This window comes from Gallus gallus, chromosome Z, assembly GCF_016699485.2.
Source record: "Gallus gallus isolate bGalGal1 chromosome Z, bGalGal1.mat.broiler.GRCg7b, whole genome shotgun sequence".
NCBI classification, from domain to species: Eukaryota; Metazoa; Chordata; class Aves; order Galliformes; family Phasianidae; genus Gallus; species Gallus gallus.
In genome coordinates, this window is record NC_052572.1 from 67,595,824 (window position 1) to 67,610,420 (window position 14,597).

At 49.3% G+C, this 14,597-nt stretch overlaps 1 protein-coding gene across 1 annotated transcript; it reads left to right on the top strand.

Annotated features, from left to right (window-relative positions):
- The first annotated feature begins 9,047 nt into the window (after positions 1 to 9,047).
- LOC769884 (PHD finger protein 7-like) lies at positions 9,048 to 12,569 on the top strand. Its single transcript, XM_040656213.2, has 9 exons — positions 9,048 to 9,317; positions 9,657 to 9,748; positions 9,836 to 9,937; positions 10,185 to 10,309; positions 10,495 to 10,657; positions 10,746 to 10,852; positions 11,074 to 11,187; positions 11,339 to 11,457; positions 11,623 to 12,569. The coding sequence occupies exons 1-9, from the start codon at positions 9,128 to 9,130 to the stop codon at positions 12,375 to 12,377; spliced, it is 1,767 nt and encodes a 588-aa protein (XP_040512147.1). The 5' UTR covers positions 9,048 to 9,127; the 3' UTR covers positions 12,378 to 12,569.
- The last annotated feature ends 2,028 nt before the right edge of the window (positions 12,570 to 14,597 follow it).

Consider the following 14,597-nt stretch of genomic DNA (forward strand, 5'->3'; position numbering starts at 1 on the left):
GGCACAGAACGGTGTACTCTGCAGGTCGTATAAAGGCAATAAGACTAAGAAATTTAATGTATGTTAAGCATAATGAGAAGTATTCTTTAAAATAGAATGAGTTTTCACATCTCTAGAAGTGAGAAACTGTAAAGCTTGAAGGAGGATCGAGTGGCATGGGTCAGGTTCAAACTGAGAACTGAGTATTCCCAAAAGGCTGGTGGTGTTTGGATACAGAATTTTCCACGTGAGTATTGAAAATGCAGTAAACTCTGAATTTAGTTTCAAATGCAGCACTGAATGCTCTTAAATTTCCTTTAGATGTAAAATCTCAATCTTAGAAAATAAACAAGTACCTCAAACTGGTGCTTGGTGAACCTCGTGTCTTGTTTCTGCCCTCTGCTGGGAATGGATCTGGTGGCACTTGTACAGCCACAGCAAACTGGAAACACACTCACTGGCAGAAAGATATTTCCTTGTATGTGTGGGTGATCATGCTTATTTTCTGCTTTTGTGACTGCTGAGTAGTTTCACCAGTAAAACCACTATTTTGGGTGACAATACCAGAACTGAAGCAGCCTGTAAGCCTGAAGTTCTATTGTGAATCCAGTGAAGATTTTAAGACAGCAAACCATGGGGAAAGAATTAAGAAAAATCATGTTGTCACTTCTACATTCTGTGATGCAGCGTGGATTAGTTTCATCTGGCCCTAAACGGTAGGAGGGGCAGTCACATTTTGGTGATTACAGGAGTACCTCTATTTTTTTGCTGAGGCGGGATCCAGGAGCCTGCTATCACAGCCTCACCAGTGACTGCCAGCTCTTCTCTAAGTTATGGTTATCACTGCATTGCTGTACTGGCTTGTGGCTATGCCAGCCTGCCTGCAATTGCCAGACAGCCTTTTTTGAGAGCTCTGGGAACGAAGGAAGCAAATCTGTCTGGGGAAAAATAACTGAGAATGTGGACGAAGTTATGAATAGCGCTATAAAGTTAGCTTAAGTAAATTGGGCTGTTGCATAGAGAAGGAGCTTGTAGCAATTCCTCCTGAAGCATTCTAGGGTGAAGTAATCGTCCATAGATTCAAAATTGCAGTGGCTGGGACCTCTCTGCATCTCTCTCTTAGTTCTTCCAGGTTCCTTTCCTTGGTGTGCCATGCATGCCAGCAACTTCAGGAGGCATCGTGAACTTGTAGCAATCCCAAAGCAAGTATTCACTGCAAATAAAACAATGCCAGTCTAAAGAGCTGCTGTATGAGCAAAGAGTTTCCTACTGTTTCCTACACTTTCCTACTTAACATCAAACCAAAATTAAGGCAACCTTATACATATTGTATTGTTGTCTTGATAAAGATGCAATATGCTGGCAAACAAAAGGCAATGCCACAGTTTTGTATCTAAAAGTCTAAGTTGAGCTCCCTGGAGTCTTAGTAATTTTCTATTTACTGTTGTATCATTATTTGCAAAAGCTACAGGTTTTTCCCAATTTGTTGTTTTAAAAGAAACTCAATTCTGCTTTCCTTTCCTTCTCCTCACTCTTCTTTCCATCAGCCCTTGAAGAGATTAATTTCCTTGCAGGGACAATGAAAAATATCAAAGCAATTAGGAGCTGGGTGGTTAATCTTCACGGAGCTTCACAAATGGTATCACTTAGTTCTAAACATAGCTTAATTAGGCCAGTGCTTCTTGCTCTCTTGTCTGGCCTTAGGTGCACGCTCAATTCTTTCAGCTGCTTGTAAGTTGTTTGCAGGAAAATTTAAGTTTCCTGAGGTGGTAGCAGAATGCATGTTCAAGCTGATATCTGCAAGGAGCAGCACAGTAGAAGTAGACAGCAGGCAGGCTGTCAGGATGACTTGTGGAAAAACTTGAAGTCTGACTGAAAACCACAGTGCATTTTCTGAAAGCAAAATCCCAACAAAACCTCACTGTCTTCACAATCTGACCTTTCCTGCTCTGCAAGAGGCATGAAACACAGGGGAGAAGGTGACTCTCTCTGACCACTGCGTGCAGAGCCTCTCCTGCAGCCCTAATTGCTGACCTGGTGGTAGTGGGGAGGAGACAAGGGGCTGAGTCATGCTCTGAGCTGTTTGCAGTATCAAGCTGTGGTTCAGTGGGAGCCTTGTGCATGACAGCATCACTTCAAGAGACATGCCCTCAGCACTTGCAGTTATGTCAGATGGTTTTCAGGGCAGTAATTTTTCCTGTGTTCCCAGGGAGGGATGAAAGGGTCTGCACTGTTACGCCCAGATGCAGCTTCACCATGGCTGATGAACGTAGCCATAGTTTGCATATCGAAACAGGACACTTTCTGAGAGAACATGCCTATTTCACAGGTCTGTGCCCAAACCTATCATCAGCAGTCACTCCTCTGCCTGAGTGATGAATATTTCTCACTTCTGCTCCCCTCCTTCAGATGCTACCCCACCAGCCCAGGGCTGACACAAGTGTCAACTTAGCCTTGAGGAGGTGACACTGCCTTGCTTACCTTCAGCTTAGACTACTCTGCCTGTAACAAGAATTTTCCTTGACAGCTTCTATCATCTCTCTCTTTCTCTCCACTCTTTATCCCATTCTGAAAGAGTGGAGAGGGTTTCATTTCCAGCTGTGTAGGAAAGGGAAGAGAGCAAAACAATTCACAGTCCAGCCAAATTTCAACTGAAAGAAGACAGTGCATTTACAGAGCTGTAAATGCAGATGAAATGCTTCTCTGTTATGAAAGGGAAATGGTGAAGGGAAAGCCATACTCTGTCTATATCAGTAAAGGCAGCTGCAATTTCATGCGTTTAACATCATTTTGCACTACAGCCCAGGTAATGCTGTGCTCAAAATCTATAGACAAACAGGCAAGAGAAACGACCTCCACTTCTGCAAAGACCACATCATCCTATCCAGGATCTTCCTGTTGGCCTTGAGGTTAGAAGAAATCCAACCTTAAACTGATGGGTTTGACATGACAGTGAGTGAGGGTTCAGCCGTGTCACAGCAAATGGGGAAGGGAAGATATACACTGCTCATCAACAGTATGTAAGCCAGCAGTTGGGAAAACTGATCTGCAGTTACAAGTCATACACAAACGCTCTTTTTAATTTTGATTTATACTGAGTTCTGCCTGACCTAAAACTTGTCCCTTTCTTCTGTTTTTCCAAGTTTACATTACAATATCACATGTAAAATTAGAGTACAGCCTGTATTTCAACCAAACCTTTCTCCCGGTTCCTTGGTTCAGTTCTACCTGAACTATGGGAGATGGCGCAATGTCACTTTGGTCAGAGCTTTCCCTTTCCACCCCTAAATTGTGTTTCTTCTGTCAGTCCCACTCTATTGCTCCAAGTGCTTTGCAGGAATTGTCCTGGTCAGGTATGTGAGACTTCTCCATGATCTGAGAAGTACCTGCTGTATCTCATTTTGAGCCAGCTAGATGGCATGGGCTTGGCCAAGTGTGTGGGACCTAGTGGATGACTGTGCTACACTAAGTCTGAAAGCCATCCTTCCTTCAGGCAGGAATCTCTCCTGCCGGTGGGACAGATCTGGTGCTCAGCTTCCATACCAATTTTCTTGTCTGCAAGACAGCATCGCTTCCCAGAAAACTGCGTTTAGCTGTGGCTGAAATACCAAGAGTGTGATTCTATCTCAGGGATTTGCTGCCTTCATGCTGTGCTCCAGCTGTGCTTTCATGGCAGATGACATCAGCAGTGCTCCTCAAGCCCAGCATATAATATTCTCAAAGCAATACAGAAACTAATTAATTCCAAGTGTGCCCCTAATTTCCTGACACAGCTTGTATCTGCCTTTACTTTTGCACATTCAGAAACCAAGGCTTCTTCTTTCTCCTCATCCTAAGTGGTCTTGAAATAAGCAACATTAAATAAACATGCAAGGTTGTATATATTCCCTACAGACTGCATGGGGTTTTTGCAATGTGGATCTCATTAAGATCAAATGCGTCAAGGGAACAGCAAACCCGGCATTGAGTAGCAAAATAATCATGATAGTCCCTGTGTAAACCAAAGCTTTCAGAGGAATTTACCACCAAATTCAACATTCTAAAAAAGTGTCCTGTAATTTTGAACATATAACTACAGCAATTCTGTGATTTCAGAACCTAACACTGAATACAAACTTCTAGTGACATGAAAAATCAGGAGATATCAGTATCATGCCAAACCAGCAACAGTCCGATCAAAACTCAGCACAACTGACAAAAACATTTTTCTGAAAAATCATCAGTTCTTACAGCACATTCTAAAAAAATCAATCCCAACCAAGACTGCATCCTTTTTAGGGCTTGATTTAGATACAAATACATTTGAAACACTCTTAGCAAAAGTTAAACATCACACAAAGCAGTTAAACCCGTTTCAACACAACAAGAAATGGATTTGGTTAAATTGATGCAATTTTACCAGGAGCAAACTAGCAATACAACCCTGACCCCATCATCACAAAGGTTAGTTTGATGCATTTTCTGGAGAACAACACTCACCTGTGAACCCCTCTCTGCCTGCTAAGTTGCTTCTGGAACTTGCAGACAGTTGCAGCACAAGACTGCAGATGCCATTGTGCTTTCGGAATGACATGCAGAAGCTGGCAAAAGTGGTTAAAAAGTTCTCTCCAAAATTCTGGTTGATAGTGGAAAGAGAAATATCAATTTTGCATAGATATGTTTGTTTGGTTTTTTTTCCCTCCTGCTGTATTTTATTTTTTTTTTCAACAAATAGTTGCATTTATCTTGCTCAGCCTGTGTCCCATTCAGCTTTTTGCTTGAGGCCACATTGAATGAATGAACATGAATGAAACTCCAGGAAATGCACTTTTTTCCCAGAGTTTCTACTGCTCAGTGGTGGAGAAAAGCTTAAAAATGTGAGTAAAGTAATTGCTATGTGGTTCACAATTGTAAAATGAAGAGAAGGGAAGTCAATACAGAGTGGTTGCTCAGGTTCCTTTCTTCTAAGCTGAATTCAGCCATCTCCTAGATTTGGGATGCTTGGTAAGACTGGCAGCATCTCACTGTGGTTTGACTTTGCCACTTGTGAAAAAGTGGGGAGATGATGACTGCTGGAGATTATTAACTGGAATGCTGTCTTACCTGCCATTGAGCATCCTCATCTGTAATCACTCACAGTTTAAAAGGTCCTTTTCATGAGGTTACTGCACATTTCTATACCTCCCACTGTGCATATGTTTCTTGTGGAGTTGGTCTCCACAGATGCTTTCATTTAGTTCATTGAGCCTGCACACTGGATTTTTCCCTGCAGTTTTTAGGAGTCTTGATGTCGTGAACCCAGACCTACTCTACACCATCCAGTACCACTGCAGCCTTCCGCACAAACTGTGCCATTTAAAGAGGGCTTAGCAACTTCTGAGTTCAAACACAGATCTCCCAAGCCCCACAGTCATGATGGTGCAGGCCAGGTATAAATTAGGTGAATTACCTGAAGCTGTTAGTTCTAGCACTGTCTCCTTCCCAGTAATTAATGGGGAGGAGGGAAGAGATGTTTTCCAGACTCCTGCTGTGAGGTATGAATTGGCATACCTGAGAGCAGAATTGGTCCCTGTCCTCATGAGTATGGGCTCAGTGAAAGTGAGGACTCCAGGCCATGCGAGCAGCCTGCTGTGCAGCGTTCTATGTACCGCTCAAGCACTAATGAAAGAAAAGGTAAAGGGCTGGAGCCTAGGGTTAAGCCAGAAGCAGTAAAGATAGCATAGCTCAGCTGCAGCCAGGGGGTTTTGCAGAAGGAGATAAAAAAGGAATTATCCAGCACTGGGCTCCAATTATGAACTACAAACTTCTAGAACACTGTTGCAATATTCAATAGCAGTTGTTTTAAAAAGTTGGTCCTAGGGTTTTCCATCACAGCAGAAAACGTCATTTGCTGCATATCCACCTCCAATCATAGAGATTCCTGGTCTGGGACTTTTCTTGAGTCACAATGCCAAACACTCCCTCCCTTGAATGGGAAATTATTATTGAGCTCCTCAAGGTCTGATCCCACGGCTGGGATATTCCTCAATAGAAGATGAACAATAGCTGCAAGAGCACTAAAGGCTTCTATGTGAGTTGAAGTCTGGAGGAGGTTTTCTTTCTCTTCATTCTACTAGCTGTATCAACACTCTATTGAAAAACACTAGAAGATGTTTTAACTGTACGGACATGGGTTGAAATCACATCCTTCATACCCAGATAGCTGGGATATAACACCTGTTGTCTTTACAAAGGCCAGGAACCAGCCTGGATGAGAACCATCCCCTCAGTATCTATAAAAGAAATAATGCATTTAAGGGGTGGTGTGCAGAACTAACGGGAGCTGCCAGCCATGGATCTGATCTGAAAACCTGGTCCTTGCAAGGTCAGTGGCAATGGACTGAACTGCTGAGGGGTGCAGAAGCACCTGGCATAAGCAAAGATTAAGTTGATAATAACAGAAGGGAATATTTCTGTGCACTTGGGGTGCAGCGGAGTCCAAATTTCAAGAAAGAATTCAGTGCATTCAGTTGTTCAAGCACTTAGATACGTTGTCTCCGAAGTCTTATTTTATTTCCATATGTTGGACTTGATGATCCTTATGGGTCCTTTCCAACTTGGGATGTTCTATGATTCTATGATCATTTTTTATTCCAAACCCACTACTGAACAAAAATTCAGAATAGCTATTACACACACTACATTATCGTACGTTCAGTCTTCCATGAATGTAATCAAGCCCTAGGCTATACTGTATATTAAACTTTGGCTTGGCATACTCCCTCCTCCCTATATTTTTCCTTATTTTGCTGATGTTGTAAGTTTTTTTTCCCACTGGAATCTTATTGTTTTTAATTAAAATAAATAGTTTCAGTGTATCATTTCTCAAATAATGTAGACTATCTAAAGAATGCTGGAGCAGATGTTGTAATTCACTTCCTTCTAAAATCTCCATCATAGTTGATGCATTCCTTGGGCCACTTCTGAGATTCTTCCTAGTCTAGTACTTTTCCCCCTTGAACATTTTGTTCTATTTCCTCCATTGGTTCCTTCCTTAGGACCTATCCGGCAGACTTTCCAAGTACAGACTTACAGTGGATGAGACATCTCTTAGGAAGTAGTGCACGTTGCCACAAACATTCTGCCCATCTGGAGCCCATCTGAAGCACTGACAAATACTAGAGGGATCTACCACAGTGAGACATATCCAAGAGGTGACATCAGGTTGGAGAATTTTCTGCTCACTAACACTCCTGTATACCTTCAAAATGCTGCTGGCGAAAATACTTCAAGTAACTAAAAGAACTTTCCCTATCTTCTCCAAATGAAGAGAGGCATTGCGTGGCACCACAGTCATTAAGTAATATAAACCACATCAGTCATCTTGAAAGATATTTTCATTGATTTACTCAAATACTGCTCATATCCAGTCTCCCATTGCTTGACAATACCGATCATTCAGTAGTAACATGTGAGTCCCGTATCGACATCTCCTGGCTTTCTGACAACCCACTTATGTCTGCAAGCCAGTTGCAAACTTCCATATTCCACTTTGATATAATTCTTTATAGTACAACATCCAACTGCAGGCAAAAAATGCGCACACTCCAGTGATGTCAAAAAGATGTTTGGGCCATCTAGCAATGACAGAAATTGTCATTACTCAATCCTTCCCTAAAATGCAGGTGATGCTTTCAGGCCTCCTATCTATCTAAATAATCTTTTTCCTTCTAGTAAGTATGAAATGACTATATCAGATGGATACACAATTTTTCTCTCTGCTAACCAACTCCCATATTATGTGTGAAACAATGGCAACAGAGAAGCTCTAAAACATTACACACTTTGTTTGCACAGCTGATACGAAGCTACACAAATCAGGTAGGAAAGGTTTAAAGCAAACTAAAAACATCCTCACCATAGGCTGCCATGAAACCTAAAATCAGTGAATGCTTTTTCTGAAGTTCAAAACTAGTCTAACTTTACTCAAACATGGGCCTGTTCTCATAGAAACAAGTTGTGCTCTTGTCAAAGCATATACTACTTCTTGCATTGCTGAAAGGGAAAAAAATTAGATGTGGCTTGTTGTTTACTAAGATTTCCTACAAAATTTTGTGATTGTCTAGGTAAAATTAGTTGTGATTGTCTAGGTAAAACTAGTAAGAACTCTGGGCGTGTAGGAGTCATAAGGCTGAAGTAATTCCTGACTACTGTACGGTGCGTTACAACACAAAAATGCCGAAAACAGAGGTTTGTAAAGTGATTAGCAACATCCAATTCAATTATATTTCTGTGTAACTGAAAGTTTGATCTGGGAACTTCCAGAGATTTCTGAATAGATGTGACACTAAGGACTATTATAGGTAGAAGGCTGTCTGGATAAAGATTGTATTAGCAGTCTTGACGCACAAAAATCCATGGAACCAGTGGGATGCACTGACAAGTACTGAGGGAGCTGGCAGAAGTGGGTTGCTGAACTGTTGCCTACAATCTGTGAAAAGTCATGGAGAACAGGAGAGATGCCAGAAGACTGCAGGATAGCCAGTGATCACTATGCTTGAGCTTTGTCTGCAGAAATAGGCCATCCGCTTCTTCTGCCCCGTTTGTAGTGCAAAAGTGCGATTCTCACAACACGTTTGATTCCCAGGGCCCTGGCAGCTGCTGCTCCACATCTCCTGTGCCGCAGAAGGCATGCACCAGTACTGCTCCTTCTGGGCCACCGGCAGAAACACCTGGGAACGCTGCAACCCAGCAGGTTAAGTTAGAACAGGGCCCTGTCCAACGTGGCCTGGAGTGCCTGCAGGGATGGGCATCCACGGCATCTCTGGGCAGCTGTGCCAGGGCCTCACCACCCTCCGAGTGAGGAATTCCCTCCTTTCTCAGGTCAAAACCATTCCCCCTTGTCCTGTCACCATCAGACCATGGAAAGTCGGTCAGCACACGCACTAGAAACGCCGGCTGTGCTGTTGACCCGCAGACCTTTACTAGACTCTCTGCTGCGACGCCCCAGCACGGGCGCCGTGCAAAAGGCCTGATGGAGGCCATGCTTGCTCCCTGCTGATGCAAGCTCCCTGCTGATGCAAGCTCCCTGCTGATGGCAGCACCGGGCCCCTCGCTCTGCGTTGCCCACAGGAGCTGCTGCCCACCTGCGTGGGTGCCGCGCCCTCAGCCCCGTGAGGTGGTGTCCGTGATGTCACAGTGGTGTCAGGGAGTGGCCATTGTGACACGCGGGGCCGGGAGCAGAGCAAAGGCTGCGGGGCTGGGGCCGTGCTCAGTGCGGCCTGGTGAGGCGTGGAGAGAGCAGCGACTCTCTTGTTTCTCGCCGTTGATGCCGACCATGTCGAAAGGGAAGGAGGAGGCCCCCAACTCTGGGGAGCCAGGTGAGAGCACCGTATCCCTGCGTGCAGCTCCTCGCTGCTGGGCACAGGGCTGCTGGGGGTCTGCCTGAGACTGGGAGGGGAGGAAGGGGGGGGGGCAGGGGCTCCCCAGTGCCGCGGGCAGGCAGGGCCCTTCTGCTCCTTGGCCAGGGGGCACAGCTTGGGCCGTGGCTGCCTGCTGGCACCGGTGGGCCTGCAATGCCCCCTTCCCCTCCACCCCCCCAGCCCTGCCCCTCAGCTGGCACGGCAGGCCCGGAGCAGGCCCTGGGGACGGCCCCCACGGACACCCGGCCCTGCCAGGTGCTCACCGCTGCTCACTCTTGCTCTCTCCTTCCTCTCCAGTGTGCATGCTGTGCCACCGGGCACAGGTCAACCCGGACATCTGCGGGCAGACATTTGCCTGTGGTGGGCTCTGTGCCCACCAGTTCTGCTTGGTGAGTTCCCTCAAGGGCTAGGGCTCCTGCCAGGGATGCTCCCTTCCTTTCTGGCCTCACGAGATCCTGCCCTTTTCTCTCCTACAGTTCTTTGCCAATGGCCTTTTGGAATGGAGAAGCCCAGTGGGGGAAATTTTTGGCTTCTCCATTGATGCCATCCAGCGCACAATCCAGCTGGCAGACCAGAAGGTGAGGACCTGAACGGAACAGGGAGGTTGGTGCCGACAGAGGCTCGCACCGGCTTTGCCTGGGCCCAAAGAGAGCCATTGCGGCCCTTCTAACCAGCTCCAGGACAAAGTCCCACCACAGCAGATGAGCCTCATCTGCCAGGCAGCTCTGCAGAGTGCGAGGCAGCGGTGCCCACACCCTGCGCCCGGAGAAGTGGGGCTGGCTGCGGAGGCACCACCACTGATGGGGGCTGCTCTGCTCTTTCCAGCACTGCTTTGTCTGTGGCGGGAGGGGAGCTTCCATCAGCTGCGCGGAGACCGGCTGTGAGCGCAGCTTCCACCTGCCCTGCGCCGAGGACGGGGAATGTGTCACCCAATACTTTGGGCAGCACAGGTAAGGGCGTTCAGCAGCAGCAGCCAAGCTGCCGTTCCTCCCTCTTCCTCCCAGGGAGGACTGCCCGCAGCGACACCTCCCAGCATCCTGCCAGAGCCAGAGCCCAGGCCTGGCGCTCTTCCCTGGTCCTCTGCCCTCCGCGCAGCACTTCTCCCCATGCTCACCCGTTCTGCCCTCCTGCCCAGGTCCTTCTGCTGGGAGCATCGCCCTCGGCAGGCAGCGGAGGCAGCTCCAATGCAGAACACCATCTGCGTCATCTGCCTGGAGCCTGTGGGGGACAGCACGTCCTACCACACCGTGGTGTGCCCGGTGTGCAAACAGGCCTGGTTCCACCGGGGCTGCATCAGGGTAGGAGCCCTCCCCTCGCCCTGTGGGCACGGCCGGTGCTCAGCAGCACCCAGCCCCGCTCACGCTCGTGCTTGTGCTTCTCCTGCAGAAACATGCCCTGCACGCTGCCACCACACGCTTCTTCTGCCCTGTCTGCGGGGAAAAAGCGATATTCCGATCCCAAATGAGCACACTGGGGATCCAAATTCCAGTCAGGTTGGTGTCCTTCTGCCTGGCTTTGCAGGCACTCAGGCACAGGTGCTGTGCCTGCCCAGGAACTGCCCCGGCAGGCCCAGTCCCTTGCCATCCTGGAAGCATTGGTCTCAGCTTTGTGGAGAAGCTGGGAATGAGCTCGCGGTGGATGAGCAGGGATGCCCTGGATCTGCCTCCTGCCTGGGGCACCAGGTACTCATCACATTCCCCCTCTTCTCTGGCAGACGACTATCTTGGTGGGACGACGCAGCATACCAGCCGCTGCAAGAAAGGCACAGGCGCTGTGATGCCAGCATGTGCATTTACCTGGGAGGCAGGGAGAGGGCACAGGAAGAGGGGTGAGTGACCTCTACTGTCCTCTGGGGCTCTGCGTGGGATCTCAGCCTCACCACAGGCTGGGGGTGCAAGGACTGAGCACCAGAGCTGTGCCAGCTGCTCCCTGCCTTGGCTCGCTTTGTCCTCACAGCCACAACCCATTTGCTTCCTCAGGCCCTGGCAGCTGCTCCTCTGCAGCTCCTGTGCCACAAAAGGCACACACCGGTGCTGCTCCTTCTGGGCCATGGGCAGAAACACCTGGGAATGCGACACCTGTGCTGGTGCAGGCACCGGTAAGAGGCAAAGAGCCGCGTGCTGTGGGACTGGTGCCAGGCAAGGCCTGGCAGTGGGTGCTCAGGGTGGCCTTGCCACAGTCTCTCTGCCCCGTGAGGGTTGGCAGCCTGTCCTGCCCTGGGGCTGCATGTTCATCCTGCTGAGCTTCCTGTCTCTCCTTACAGCATCCCAAGCCAACTCTGACCTTGCCAGCCCGAGCACTTCCGGCCAGATGGTACTGGGGCCAGCCGACAGCTTTTCGCAACCTGAAAACATCAGTTCTGGCTCCAACAGGCAGGCAGCAACAGGCCCATCCTGCAGCTCCCAGCTGCCTGAGCTTAGTGTCCAGCCCAGAGCGCATGCAGCACAGCAGAGGACAACCCGCCCAATTTCATCTGAGGAGCAGGACACCTCTCAGCAGCGCCGAGGACGTGGTGGGAGGAGACGGGCACCAGCTGCAGGCGCTGAGACCTCCTCCCAGAGCCCCACCAGACGGGGGACCGCACGGTCCTCCAGAAGCTCCCCGGCAGCTGCACCCAGAAAGCGTGCCAGGCAGCAGGGGACTGGCCACACAAGAAGCCGCTCCCCACTGCAAGGTCGGGGCTCAGGCTCCCATAGTCGGCCCCGAAGACGTTATGGTGGGAGCCATATGAAAGTCCGAGGTGCTCAGAGCAGCACCCGCGCCTCAGCCACACCAGCATCACCAAGGTCCTCGAGGCCTTCCTTGCTGCCTGCACACAGGAGACAATCCAGGCAGCGAGGGCGGGCCCGCACTCGAAGTCGATCCCCAGTGGGGGGTCGTGCTTCAGCTTCCCGCAGCCGGCCCCGAGGAGGCCGTGGCAGCCGGTCCAGGCAGCGGGGAGCAGCCCGGGCACGAAGCCACTCCCGAGTCCAGCAACAGAGAAGACGTCCCCACAGCAAGGCCCCAAGACGGCGCTGAAGCAGCGATGTCTTATCCCCACGTGGCAGTTGTGGTTCTAAGTGGCAAAGAAAATAAACCATGAAGACAGTCCACGCATGTTAACTTCATTCTTTGGTGGACCAGCTCGGGCATAAAGCCACTCCCCGATCCAGCATCAGAGAAGATGTCCCCACAGCCGTGTCCCATCCCTACCTGACGGTTGTGCATTCAAGTGACAAAAGAAAAAAAAAAAATAAACCTTAAAAATACTCCCCACATGTTGGCTTCGCTCTTTTCTGCTTGTTCTGCAGTGGGCAGTGTTAGGAGCTGAGACCACAGGGTCGTCTTCTCCCCAGCAGCTTCCCAGATGTTTTTTCATGGAGTTATTTTCAGATGTCTGTGTCCGTGACAGGGGACTGCAAGCCCACAGGCCCAATGGCCTGAAAAAAAAGGAGCAATGACGGAGAGGTGTCGATGGTTTACAGGCCAGTTCACCCCGTTTCCGTGACAAATGGGAAAGGGGGACCCACAGACCAACACCCTGGGAAAGGGGGAAGGGAAAAAGGGAAAAAGGGTAGAAAGATGGGTGACGGGCCTTAAAACAAAACAGTGGCAGCGATCTGAGGAGGAAAGTCAGTTTCCTAAATATGATATCGGAATGCAAGATAACCTTCAAGTATAATACTTGACATAATCCTTGACTGCCGAGGTTAGCTGCTTCAGAGCCGTCCCGGCTAGAACTACAGTGACTGATTGCAAGGTACAGGGGGATTTTGGTCAGTTCCTTTACCAGGGGAACCCCAAGCCAACAGAGCAGCCCGACAGACAGTTCTCATGAGAGTGGCTGATGTGGTGCTGGCATTGCCAGGGCAATGGAACTGCAGCCACACCCCTTGCCTTAGAAAAAGCTTATGGGCGGGCCTCAGTGCATTGCTGCCCACCAGGTGCAGTGAGGAGAAGGCAGCATGTGCGCAGCATCCACAGCATACTGCAGCAGCAGGTGTAGGAGCTTGTGCAGGATGGCGCAGAATTACTGTCCCTCCTTGCTCCGGAGGCCAGCTTACCTACTGGCAGTCTCTGAGACCACAGATTTACCATGGTCTTCACTAGGGAACAAGATCGCCCCACTAAGACTGTGGTGACCCAGATGGCGACCTGCCCAAAATGTGGCTGTTCAGGTCTCTGGCTGCACAGAGTGCCTGAGCCTGCTGCTGCCTGGCGAGGGCAGCGGGAACTCCACCTGTGTGAGGTGTGAGCAGGTGGATGATCTGCTCAGCATGGTGGCAGAGCTCAAGGAGGAGGTGGAGAGATTAAGGACCATCAGGGAGTCAGAGCAAGAGATTGATGGGTGGAGTAACTCCCAGGCGTGCCCAAGAGGAAGGCACCAGGGAGACACCCCCCAGAAAGTGATGGACCCCATGTCCTGTCACTGTTGGGCAGAGAGGGGGTTCCTGAGAGACGGGGAGAACTGGAAGAGGGTCCCAGCTCGGCATCGTGGGCGAACCCCTTCACTGGCAACCTCACTTCCCCAGGTGCTCCTAAGTGACAGATTAGAAGCACTGAAAATAGAAGGGGAGGTGAGCAAGGAGGCACAGGAAGCTTTGCCTAAGGCAGTGCCAAGGGCGAGGCGGTCGACTCTGTGTCTCCGGACTGCCTCTGCTAAGACGGACAGAAGGGTTATTGTTGTAGGTGATTCCCTCCTCATGGGAACGGAGGGCCCCATATGCACACAGGACCCAACTCACAGGGAGGTGTGCTGCCTCCCTGGGGCCCAGGTCAAGGACACAGCTAGAAAACTCTCAGATCTGGTTCATCCCTCTGATTACTAGCCATTACTGATAGTTCAGGCAGGCAGCGATGAAGTAGTTCAGAGAAGCCTGTGAACTACCAAAAAAGACTTTAGGTCTTTAGGGCAGTTCATTGAGGGAGTGGGACCACAACTGATATTTTCTTCTATCCCTTTTGGGGCAGCATGGGACACAGAACAGGATGGGAAAATCCAGGTAATGGAGAAGTGGTTGAGAGGCTGGCGCTGCCGCAGGAACTTTGGGCTTTTCAACCATGGGGCCATTTACTGGGCACCCGGTCTAATGGCTGCAGGGTGGTGTCACTTGTCTCTAAGAGGGAAACGGATCCTGGCCCAAGAGTTAGCAGGGCTCATCAAGAGGGCTATAAACTAGGTAGGAAGGGGGAAGGGGATGCAATGAGGCTCTCTAGGGTAGAGCCAGTAGTCTGGGATTTTATACTAGATCCAGTGGA